The sequence below is a fragment of the Penaeus japonicus genome, unplaced genomic scaffold, assembly GCF_977035675.1.
Source record: "Penaeus japonicus unplaced genomic scaffold, GWHDUDI00000001_assembly GWHDUDI00000037, whole genome shotgun sequence".
Classification (NCBI taxonomy): Eukaryota; Metazoa; Arthropoda; class Malacostraca; order Decapoda; family Penaeidae; genus Penaeus; species Penaeus japonicus.
In genome coordinates, this window is record NW_028234439.1 from 14,772,415 (window position 1) to 14,784,914 (window position 12,500).

Genomic DNA, 12,500 nt, shown 5'->3' on the forward strand with positions numbered 1-12,500 from the left:
CACAAATAAAAAGGATTATGTGTGTTTATTATAACAATGAGAAAGTGTTGTGTGAAGTGTGGGTGTCTGCATGAGTGTTTATGCATAAGTGTTATGTGCATGTATACATGCTCGTTGTTGTGCATGTGTGTATGTGCATTTGCATGTGTTTCAGTTTAAACTCCATTAAATTCTAAATATAATCAGTACAACATTGTAATCCAGCTTTATGTCTCACTAAATCATCATTTAGTGTTAAAGAAACTAAAATTATTATGAATAATGGATATAATATATAAATATAATCATTCAAATTGAGATCCAGAGGCAAACTGTTCATTTTTTAAAGATTTTCATTAACCCTTCCAAACAGGCCACATCTTAAGATGTTCAGTCTGGTCTGGGAATCTAACCCTTTGTTGACGGTGCGTCACACCCGTGTGACACGGCTAAATGCCCGATGACGGGGCAACACACCAGTGTGGCATTTCCGATGCAGTATTGCATAGGCCCGGCGTAGGGGGTTTCCACTTATCGCTGGGCCCGTCAGGAGATGGTTAAGATTTTAAAATATGCCTATTTTCTATTATATTCAGGGCATATAGTATGTGAGTCTATATCTGATATATTAACCCTCTCTGGACGGGTGGTACACCATGGATACCGCGCATTCAAGGCCCGTTCGCAGGGTGCCGTCATATGGCGTCTATTTTAATTGATTTAGGCCTATGCGTTCGAGAGCCCCGGCAATACAACTTGCAAGGCTGGAATGCCCCTGGCATGAATGGGATCATAAAGTGATACTAATTTGCATTCAGTATGCTCCCCTATTTACACAACCGGAGGAATAAATTCCTTGTAATCTTAACAAAAGGAACCATAAATTTAACTGTGATCTGACCCCACAAAACATGCCCATTGCTCTTTACTCACATTATGACAAAAGGCATTTGCCTAGCTTGACGGTAGCATATAGACCTTCCATTTGAATGGCCTGAGTTCACACCCTGGACTCAGGCTTCAAGAAAATTTCCACTGCTGTGATGAGCAGGAGATCAGGGATGGGTCACCTGTTACGGTCTTCCTGCTTATGATGCCAAAGCCAAGACTGACTCAGGTCCAAAATAGATGGAGAGGGTGCTGGGCCTTGTAACATGACTTGGTATGCACTCTAGTGCTTGGCACTCGTTAGTGATCTTTGCACACCCTTATGATTCCTACTTTGGGATAGGCCCACAATGCACCAACTGTATTCCAGGGTCAGAATGACTTTCTACAAATTCAAAAATTAAAGGTATTTATGGTGTAGCCACAAGTGAAACAGCACACTGCAAAAAAGACTCACTTGATGCACCATGAACCCAGTCCAAGGTAATTTGTGTAAGTACCTACCCTGGGCCCAGACAGGATGTTGTTCTGAACTTGCTTGTCCCGACTGGCACACACGAGAAGCAGCTCAGCATAGTCATAGTCAGATGGAGGTAATATCCGGGATAGCTTGACTCCTAACATATCCTTTGTGATCAGATCTCTCAAGAGGAACTTTAGGCTGTCATACAAATCCTCTTTTTTGTCTTCAAGGTGGACCTGAAATATATGAGGAACTGACAATTTCCCAAATGTAATGTAAATTATCACATGAGTGTAGATAGTTTCATAGCTGAAACAACTTTACCTCTCTCTTCTCACTCTCTCTTTCTTTCTCTCTCTCTCTCTCTCTATATATGGCTCTGTCTCTCTCTCTCTCTATGGCTCTCTCTATGGCTCTCTCTCTCTCTCTCTCTCTCTCTCTCTCTCTCTCTCTCTATGTCTCTCTCTCTCTCTCTATGTCTCTCTTTCTCTCTCTCTCTCTCTCTCTCTCTCTCTCTCTCTCTCTCTCTCTCTCTCTCTCTCTCTCTCTCCCTCTCTTTCTCTTTCTCTTTCTCTTTCTCTTTCTCTTTCTCTTTCTCTTTCTCTTTCTCTTTCTCTTTCTCTTTCTCTTTCTCTCTCTCTATCTCTATGCCTCTCTATCTCTATGCCTCTCTATCTCTATGCCTCTCTCTATCTCTATGCCTCTCTCTCTCTATGCCTCTCTCTCTATGCCTCTCTCTCTCTATGCCTCTCTCTCTCTATGCCTCTCTCTCTATGCCTCTCTCTCTCCATGCCTCTCTCTCTATGCCTCTCTCTATATATGCCTCTCTCTATATGCCTCTCTCTCTATGCCTCTCTCTATGCCTCTCTCTCTCTCTGCCTCTCTCTCTCTCTGCCTCTCTCTCTCCATGCCTCTCTCTCTATGCCTCTCTCTCTCTATGCCTCTCTCTCTATGCCTCTCTCTCTCTATGCCTCTCTCTCTATATGCCTCTCTCTATATGCCTCTCTCTCTATGCCTCTCTCTCTCTCTATGCCTCTCTCTCTCTCTATGCCTCTCTCTCTCTATGCCTCTCTCTCTCTATGCCTCTCTCTCTCTCTATGCCTCTCTCTCTCTATGCCTCTCTCTCTCTCTATGCCTCTCTCTCTCTCTATGCCCCTCTCTCTCTCTATGCCTCTCTCTCTCTCTATGTCTCTCTCTCTCTCTCTCTCTCTATGGCTCTCTCTCTCTCTCTATGTCTCTCTCTCTCTCTCTCTCTATGTCTCTCTCTCTCTCTCTATGTCTCTCTCTCTCTCTCTCTATGTCTCTCTCTCTCTCTCTATGCCTCTCTCTCTCTCTATGCCTCTCTCTCTCTCTATGCCTCTCTCTCTCTCTCTATGCCTCTCTCTCTCTATGCCTCTCTCTCTCTCTCTATGCCTCTCTCTCTCTCTATGCCTCTCTCTCTCTCTCTATGCCTCTCTCTCTCTCTATGCCTCTCTCTCTCTCTCTATGCCTCTCTCTCTCTCTATGCCTCTCTCTCTCTCTATGCCTCTCTCTCTCTCTCTCTCTCTCTCTCTCTCTCTCTCTCTCTCTCTCTCTCTCTCTCTCTCTCTCTCTCTCTCTCTCTCTCTCTCTCTCTCTCTCTCTCTCTCTCTCTCTCTCTCGTCCCTCTCTCTCTCTCTCTTACGTCTCTCTCTCTCTCTCTCTCTCTCTCTCTCTCTCTCTCTCTCTCTCTCTCTCTCTCTCTCTCTCTCTCTCTCTCTCTCTCTCTCTCTCTCTCTATGTCTCTCTCTCTCTCTCTCTCTCTATGTCTCTCTCTCTCTCTCTCTATGTCTCTCTCTCTCTCTCTCTATGTCTCTCTCTCTCTCTCTCTCTCTCTATGTCTCTCTCTCTCTCTCTCTCTCTCTATGTCTCTCTCTCTCTCTCTCTATGGCTCTCTCTCTCTATGAAGAAGAAGAAGAAGAAGAAGAAGAAGAAGAAGAAGAAAAAGAAGAGAAGGAGGAAGAAGAAGAAGAAGAAGAGAAGAAGAAGAAGAAGAAGAAGAAGAAGAAGAAGAAGAAGAAGAAGAAGAAGAAGAAGAAGAAGAAGAAGAAGAAGAAGAAGAAGAAGAGGAAGAAGAAGAAAAGGAAAAGGAAAAGGAAAAGCAAAAGGAAAAGATGAAGATGAAGAAGAAGAAAAAGAAGAAGAAAAAGAAAAAGAAGAAGAAATAAAAAAAGAAGAAGGAAAAAAAGAAGCAGGAAAAAACAGAAGAAAAAGAAAATTTAAATGAAAAAGAAAAAGAAGACGACAGAGAAGAAATAAAAGAAGAAGAATTAAAAGAAGAAGAAATAAAAGAAGAAGAAATAAGAGAAGAAGAAAAAAAAGAAGAGGAAGAAGAAGAAAAAGAAGAAGAAGAAAAAGAAGAAGAAGAAAAAAGAAGAAGAAAAAGAGGAAGAAGATTAAGAAGAAGTTGGAGGAGGAGAAAAAGAGAAAAAAAAAACAAAGTTGAAGAAAATCAAGAAAACCTACATCAAAAACACATATTTGGAAAAAAAAAAAAAAAAAAAAAATCAATCCTCCAGAATCATCCTACAACTCACCTTGCCTCCCTCCCTGTTTATGGTAAAAGTTAAAGGTGTCTTATCAGGTTCAATGATAATATCCAGCTTGTATTTCTCATGGTCTGACGTGGATTCCCTCACCAAACCCACCCCGACCTCTCCCCCTCCCTTCTCCTTCAGTTTCTTGGCTGAAAATAGCTTTCTGGAAGACAAAGAGTAGGTATGAATTTCTATGCAGGAAAAGGGTTAAATGGGGCTAGAATTGGGCATTGTCCTACCTGGTCTTAAATCTGCTGTAATGGCTGAAAATGCCTTCATAATTTTATTTTGTTTGACTTTAGCTTCTTGGCCAAATGAAAAAAAAAATATCTTTTGGGATGACAAGAGAGTATAAACAAGTTTATTTTAGATTCACCCTAGAACAACAAATACAGATAAGCAGAAAATGAATCTATAATCCTGAAAAATAATTACAATTCTATCAATAAATAATAAGTGCCAATTCTTTTCATAAAATTTCAGATGCAACAAACTCAAGGGAAATCTCAAATCCAGAAGACCTCAAGGAATTGTCTAAAGATTATCATTATTTGTAGTATGCAAACATGACTTGCTTTTTAAATGTTTAATTGAAGAAGTATTAATTTTGGTAAAAGGCAGATATATACTACATCCCACAGTAGTATATGAGGGCTACATTCCTTTCAGTTGGGAAAATTCAACAAAAATAAATAAAAAGTACTAATAACAGTAATTATCATGTGTTTCATTTATTTTATTTATCTATGTCAGATATTTTTGCAAGGGCTAGGATGGAACTTTCTTTCAAAAGACTTTGAACTGGTGGGTAGAGACTCAAATCCACTATGACTTTGCTGCCTCTAATAATAACAGTATTGCCAATGATAATCATGCAATGTTTACTCCAATATCATGAACAAGATTGCCTAGCATAATAATAATTTTGATATAATAACATACCCCACTGGTCCATGGCATTTATTGGCACGAAGATAGAGGAGGGAAGGTGTTGATAATTCTTGGCACAGGTCAAAATTCCAATTGCGTAAGAGACGGTAATACCTGAAAAAACGTTTGTATATAAAACTATGAACTCAAGCACTGTTTACTATAGAAAACATAATAAATACAAAAAAAACATACAAAATACATATCAAAATCATATATTACCCATTCAAGCAGCCTACAAATGACACAAGCTGCTCTGTCGTTTGAAGTTTGAAATAACATGGGACGCCTGTTTCTCTGGACAGTTCAACGGTGAGGTCCTGAAACCTTGTTGACACAAACACAAGTTCTTCCAAGCGGCAAAGTTGCACCCATGCCTTAAAAATGGGAATTATATTTTGGTTATTAACTTCTTATTACATAATGGGAGGTACATAAGCTCTGTGATCTATATGGAATATAGTTTCATGGCTATAACAGCACTAGTTCTTAAGCCACAGCCTTCCAAATTTGACCTAAACCCTCATTCTTCAATGCTCTCATTGGAAAACAAAAATTACCTGACCTCTGTGGCTGACACAGAGGTCAGTACACACTAATTATTTCCTAGCACATTTGGGTTATATACTGACTTCTGTTATATATATTCTAACAACTAATAATTTTTACTATAGCATACTATACCATAAAATAACATTCTGAAAGCAAGAACAGATAACTCTCAATTCTGAACTGAGATACAAATAACTTCATCTATATCAGAACACCAGGTAAAGTAGCATTCAAAGCCATACCCCTTTCTTCTGAGAAGCATACGTATACCGCAGACCAGGATATTCAGCATGGAAAGGATCTATGACCAATCTGATAGTGTAATCTTTCCCAGCCTCGTCCATCTGAACCACATATTCTTCGGTGCCATAACTACACCGTCTTTCTTCAACCTGATGGGGAGAGAAGAGGAATTTTGTGGTAATTTATTTAGAAAAAAAACTGATGATTCCTATTGTATTTCCAGATTTGTTAAAAGTTAAAGTTGATATGTACATTGAAAATTGTATATAACTTCTACCCATTCTATAGCAATCTAGTAGATACCACTGCTAGAAAGAACAAAGAAGCATGTTCAATTTCCATAAGAAAATATTTGAACAAAAAAATTGAGGGAACAATAAACCTTATGTGGAAAAGCTGAATTTTATTACAGGTATACAAAAAAAAAAAGTTATTTTGTGGAGGAGGGTTGAAAACTGACAATTTACAGGTAGGTACCTATCAAAACTTAGGAAGATACACAAATACAACAAAAATTTGATAAGACACAATGTTTAGCACATTCATAATACAGTGTGATAGTACTTTATAATGTAATATTGCTTATCAGAGCATCATTATTTAGTAATCAGTATAACCCTAGAATCATATTATCACCCTTATTCTTCCTAGTATTACTGTCATTATCATAATCATCAGCAGCTGCAGTACTAAAGATACAAGTATCATTACTTCAATTAATCTTAAAAAAGTATCATTACTAAATTCATCATTATTGTTACCACCTTACCTTAGATAGGTATCGTTCACGCACAAACACAGCGTCCTTATCTCTCCAAGTGTCAATATAATGGATTACATTTTTCTTTACATTGAGTCGATTGGCAAATCCATTCAGCTCTTTAGGCATGAAACTTTTGATATCCACATTTTCCACTTTCTTGGCTGAAAAGAAATGCTGATTACAATCACATATGTGAAACATATGTACAAAATTCCTACCTCAAAAACAAACAATATTCTCCACACGGAGTGATTAGCTAACTTTTACTTGCATCATTATTCAAAAATTGCATATGACCTCACTTTTAGTTTCCACTTAGCAGATCAAATATGTTTTGTGAATTATGAGTTACAGCTCCTAATTGTATCTGTCAAGTGAGTTGCCCATTAGTGCCCCTAGTAACACCTCTCTAGACATCAACCTCCAAAGTCAAGGCCATTCCACACAACACAATTGCCTAAGAATATTCTTATATATCATGACACTTACTATAACATCACTATGACCACAAAGACATTGCCAAGACATGATAAACACCACAATCACACTGACATTGCTAAGACTTGTGGTAATGATGAGGCCACAAAGCTCCCAGATTTTGTCCCATTTCATTTCATGTTTTTAGTAACTGGTTGAGAACTTTGGTGATTGGTATAACAATATCAACCCCCAAAAACTTCCTACTGTACAGTTATCAGTGTGAATAAGCACTCAAATTTTGCAGGTGGAAAAAGACATATAAACCTTAACATTCCCCTTTTTCTCTTCTTGTCTCCAGTTTAACTACTGCTACATGGAAATAAACACAAAAAGATATCCATCAACAAAGACAACAAAAAATGAAGTGATGTCTTACTTGGGTTGTTCAGTAGATAAAGCAAAATATCCGTCACAACCAAACCCAAGCCATCTTCTGGGTGTCTTATCAACTCGGGAATTTCACAAGCGTGGAAATCTGCCCGAACCTGTACAATGAAATCAATAATGTATACAGTGCTGCATGGAATGGGGTTAGGAGTGGAAGATGAGAGAGAGGAATGGAGGGAAAGAGGGAAAGAGGGAAGGAGGGAGGGAGGGAGGGAGGGAGGGAGGGAGGGAGGGAGGGAGAGGAGGGAGGGAGAAAGGGAGGGAGGGAGAAAGGGAAGAAAGGAAGGAAAGAAGGAAGGGAGAAAAGGAAGAAAGGAAGGAAGGAAGGAAGGAAGGAAGGAAGGAAGGAAGGAAGGAAGGAAGGAAGGAAGGAAGGAAGGAAGGAAGGAAGGAAGGAGGGAGGGAAGGAAGAAGGGAGGGAAGGAAGAAGGGAGGGAGAGAGGGAGGGAGGGAAGGAGGGAGGGAGGGACGGAAGGATGGAGAGAGGAAGGGAGGGAAGAAAGAAAGGAAGGAAGGAAGGAAGGAAGGAAGGAAGGAGGGAGGGAAGGAGGGAAGGAGGGAAGGAGGGAGGGAAGGAGGGAGGGAGGGAGGGAGGGAGGGAGGGAGGGAGGGAGGGAGGGAGGGAGGGAGGGAGGGAGGGAGGGAGGGAGGGAGAGAGAGAGAGAGGAGAGAGAGAGAGAGAGAGAAAGAGAGAGGGAGAGAGAGAGGGAGAGAGAGAGGGAGAGAGAGAGGGAGAGAGAGAGGGAGAGAGAGAGGGAGAGAGAGAGGGAGAGAGAGAGGGAGAGAGAGAGGGAGAGAGAGAGGGAGAGAGAGAGGGAGAGAGAGAGGAAGAGAGAGAGGAAGAGAGAGAGGAAGAGAGAGAGGAAGAGAGAGAGGAAGAGAGCAAGAAAGAAAGGGAGGAAGAGAGCAAGGAAGAGAGCAAGGAAGAGAGCAAGGAAGAGAGCGAGGAAGAGAGCAAGGAAGAGAGAGGAAGAGAGAGGAAGAGAGAAAAAGAGAGAATAAGAGAGAAAAAGAGAGAAAAAGAGAGAAAACGAGAGAGAAAGAGAGAGAGATTGATTACCATGACTATAAAACTGACCTGATTAAATAAATATTCAAAAGCACTGGGATCCAGACTCCTCAATCTCTGTAAGGAATGAGCCTTGAATCGAAGTCGGAACAGCAAACTCATGTTGTCCGGCAGTGATGACAACTTCTTCGAGATGGCCAACCACAGACCATCAGGACACCGTAAGCCAAAGAGGTGACGGCACACAGGCCCTATCTCCAATACCCGAGCCGCTGCAATGATAAGGTCCTCCACTGTCTGGTCAGAGTCAGCCGGCATCTTAAGCGGCTGCTGACTCCCGTAGAAATTGATTGTCAGCATCTTGAATTAGAATACTGGACCATACAACTGAAAAAAAAAAAAAACATATAGGAGATAAAATAAATATGTATTTTCACAGAACACACATAATTCCTTGGAATTGGCTAATTGGATAATACTGTACTATCCACATAGAATGCTGCCTGTCATTATACCAACCTCCCTTTTAACAATGAAATTCTTGGAAAATAAAAGAATACAGGATTTCCACTGAAAACTCATGTACAAGGATCCTCAGTAGAATCCCCCCAACCTAATAATGAGGACAATCAGGGTGGAACCCTTGATTAACTATAGTTTATTGTTGCTATTTGCATAATTTCAATGCTCACCCCTCCCTAGCCATTGGGGCCAATATCACTCTCAGTTGTTGACTAAAGTTACTATCCTGGAGAATACACATCATATGCAGTCTATCCATACTACTCTCTTTAGTATAAGCAATAATAAATTTGATACCAATGGATTCTCCTCATCCTCTACTACAAATATATATGTGGAGGAACTATTGCACTTCTTCCATACCCCCATTATCTGATCCCCAATAATAAGGAAGTGCCTAAAGAATAACAGGGATTTTGCAGGGTACAAAAGGAATCCCTCTGTAAGGAAGACATCCTCCAGATATACACAGCAGGAGGAAGGGCCACTCAAAAGGTGCCATACACACAATCCAGAAAAATTTCAGATTTTGCCTGCCAGCATCTACATGGCATGTTGCAACTTTTGGCAGGAATTCAGCATGCACTTGTTAAGAAGTCTTACCTACCCAATCCCCCCCTTAGGACCTTCTATAACATGATAGGACATATTCCATATATTCACCAGTAGCAGTAAAGCTACTATAAATGCACAGTAAACATTATAATCATGCATTACATACATAGTGGTATCAAATGTTGTTAGTATCAAGAAATGTAGCACTTCTTAAGAACTGTCAAATTTTTGAGTGAAAGTAATGTGAGAAGCACGACACATGGTGAGAAGATACATAATCGGTCACAAAGTATTGTCTTCCTGGCATTGTCAGGAAAACCTTACAATGGCTAAATGTTCAGCAAATATTCACAATACATATGAACAAATTCATGTTGAAAAATTTCACTTCAATGGTTCGCATGCACGAGTTTCCTTTGCATTCTCATAACCCTTCCTCACAGGGTGCATCTAATCTGTCACCAAATATTTTTCTTTCCTATACACCGAAGAACCACTTGCCAATAATCCCACGTGTGCCAGTGAAGTAACCACCCCAGAATAACGTTTAAATCGCCAGTTATGTCATCAATGTGACTGAAGTGCAACTCGCTCCCTTTATCGCGTTCTTGCAGCCGCGACTTTGCGTCGTTCTTGTCAGGAGAGAGACAATGATATTTCTAAGTGTGATTGTTCATTCGATTCCCTTTTTATTTTTATTCATTCTTGTAATTAAGTCATAAAAGGCATCAGACTTATCTTTAAAACATTTTTAAATAACACCTTTTACAGAGAACCCTCCTGTGGCAGTCTCAACACTTTAAAAAAATACACAAAAAGGATAATAATATAACCTATTTTTCGATCACCTAGCACATGAATGTATCAATATAAGACATGCAATGAATAAAGGCGACAGATTCCCTATCCATCCATACATACGTAGACGAAATTCCTGGATATCGGGGTGGGGGCGGGACGGCGGTGACGCATCAGCTGATTCCACACAACAAACACAGGCGACGACGGGGAACGTGACAGGCCTTTTAGCTTCGGTTTTCCACTCTCGTAGCTGCAGGTTTCGCATTTGTTTTACTCTCATGGGACTCCAGACGCTGGTGAATGCTGTCATCGTCATAGGCAACGAGGGGGAGTGATTTACCATTGAGATAACAATTTAAATTCCACTCAGATTTCGTCTCTCTTTTTTCTCTCCATCGTTGAGTTTCCAGTCGGTGGTGATCATTGTTATCATTATAGATAATAAAGTTCCAGTGACCCAACGAGCGGCATCATGGAAACCGAGACGGCTTTGCTTTGGGGCTTTATAGTTCTCCTGCTCCTTGTTCTGGGAACGGTCATTGCTTTACTTATCCACTCGGGTCTTCTCATTCCTGTGGATGTGAAGACGTGCAAGTAAGTTGCTTTTATCTTTTCGTTTGAGGAATGTTAAGTCAAGTTTTGCATTTTTCTTTTATTTGGAGGATTCCCTATTCTATGTTGTTTGGTTTTAATGTGATGGGAATTATGGTTTATATTGAGTTTTGTTTCCAATTGTGCTTTATCCCAAAGCCTGTTATTATTCTCCACCATTTGCTTTATCTGTTATTTATTTCATTGAAGTTGTGTTGGTTGTAAGGCATTTGAATGTTTTGCTGTTTATAATGATACTATTTCTGTGGTATTTTCAGACCTGATATTGGTGAAATCCAAATTGCTTACAAATTTGCTCAAGGCCCATACAAGGAGTCAGGGATGCTGTTCACTGAAGTCCACACACTATTACCAGAATACCGTACTATTGGGGTATATTATGATGATCCAAACAAAGTAAGTATTCTATTTTGTAATGCTTTGCAAAAATATGAATGTAACTTTATATTTTAGGTCGATATTAGTACAAATGATTAGAGTTTTTTTTGTTTTTTTTCTTTCATTTTCTTCTTATTATTATTACAGAAACAGCCTCACAAGTTGCGCTATATTGTCGGCATCATACTGTCAGAAAATGGTAGTCCCACAAATGCTGAACATGTGAAGGTACTGGAAGAAAATAACTATAGATTTGCAACATTTCCATCAATTGACAATGCAGTCCAAACAAGATTTCCATTCAAAAGTACAATATCTATTATTGTAGCTATAATGAAAGTTTACCCATCTCTTCGGGAGTACATTGGTAAGTATTTTGCTTCTTCTCTTTTTCCCTCCTTTCTTCCAACTCTCCTATCTTCCTTTCTCTCTTTTTTTCTTTCTCTTTTTCTTTCTCTCTTTTTTTCTTTCTCTGTTTCTTTCTTTCTCTTTTTCTTTCTTTCTTTCTTTCTTTCTTTCTTTCTCTCTTTCTCTCTTTCTCTCTTTCTCTTTCTCTCTTTCTTCCTCTTTCTTCCTCTTTCTCTTTCTTTCTCTCTTTCTCTTTCTTTTTCTCTTTCTCTCTCTCTTTCTCTCTTTCTCTCTCTCTTTCTCTCTTTCTCTCTTTCTCTCTTTCTCTCTTTCTCTCTTTCTCTCTCTCTCTCTCTCTCTCTCTCTCTCTCTCTCTCTCTCTCTCTCTCTCTCTCTCTCTCTCTCTCTCTCTCTCTCTCTCTCTTCTCTCTCTCTCCCTCTCCCTCTCCCTCTCCCTCTCCCTCTCCCTCTCCCTTTCCCTCTAACTCTTCCTTTAACTCTCCCTCTCTCTCTCCTCCCCCCTCTCTCCCTCTTTTTTTTTTTTTTTTTTTTTTTTTTTTTTTTTTTTTTCTCTCTCTATCTTTTCTCACACTTTCCTGCCCCCCCCCCCCCCCACTCTCTCTCTCTCTCTCTCTCTCTCTCTCTCTCTCTCTCTCTCTCTCTCTCTCTCTCTCTCTCTCTCCCTCTCTCCCTCTCTCCCTCTCTCCCTCTCTCTCTCTCCCTCTCTCCCCCTCTCTCTCTCTCTCTCTCTCTCCCCCCCCTCTCTCTCTCTCTCTCTCTCTCTCTCTCTCTCTCTCTCTCTCTCTCTCTCTCTCTCTCTCTCTCTCTCTCTCTCTCTCTCTCTCTCTCCCTCGTTTCTCTCCATCTCTCTCTATCCCTCCCTTCCTCCCTCTCCTTACCCCTTCCCTTCCCTTCCCTCACTCAAATAATGCTGAATGGACTAGAAACTTTGGGTTAAATAAAATTTAAAATTAATCTAGGTAATACAAATCTATAATATTGCTAGAATTTACTGATACAGATAATAAAAATCAA

At 40.1% G+C, this 12,500-nt stretch overlaps 2 protein-coding genes across 3 annotated transcripts in view; one reads left to right on the forward strand and one right to left on the reverse strand.

Moving 5' to 3' along the window:
* Window positions 1-9,963, reverse strand: part of LOC122262019 (tyrosine-protein kinase hopscotch) — a 23,303-nt gene extending 13,340 nt beyond the window's left edge. The window contains 9 exon segments of the mRNA XM_086532434.1: window positions 1,372-1,566; window positions 3,886-4,048; window positions 4,828-4,929; window positions 5,038-5,192; window positions 5,610-5,759; window positions 6,380-6,534; window positions 7,230-7,338; window positions 8,319-8,636; window positions 9,828-9,963. Of these exon segments, the coding sequence (XP_086388560.1) occupies window positions 1,372-1,566; window positions 3,886-4,048; window positions 4,828-4,929; window positions 5,038-5,192; window positions 5,610-5,759; window positions 6,380-6,534; window positions 7,230-7,338; window positions 8,319-8,609 (1,320 nt within the window). The 5' untranslated portion in view covers window positions 8,610-8,636; window positions 9,828-9,963.
* Window positions 9,964-10,298: 335 nt separating this feature from the next.
* Window positions 10,299-12,500, forward strand: part of LOC122262018 (testis-expressed protein 264) — an 11,841-nt gene continuing 9,639 nt past the window's right edge. For both annotated transcript variants that reach the window (XM_043029906.2, XM_043029907.2), the window contains exons 1-3: window positions 10,299-10,721; window positions 10,997-11,135; window positions 11,265-11,484. In XM_043029906.2, the coding sequence (XP_042885840.2) occupies window positions 10,600-10,721; window positions 10,997-11,135; window positions 11,265-11,484 (481 nt within the window). In that variant the 5' untranslated portion in view covers window positions 10,299-10,599. The remainder of the gene's footprint in view (window positions 10,722-10,996; window positions 11,136-11,264; window positions 11,485-12,500) is intronic.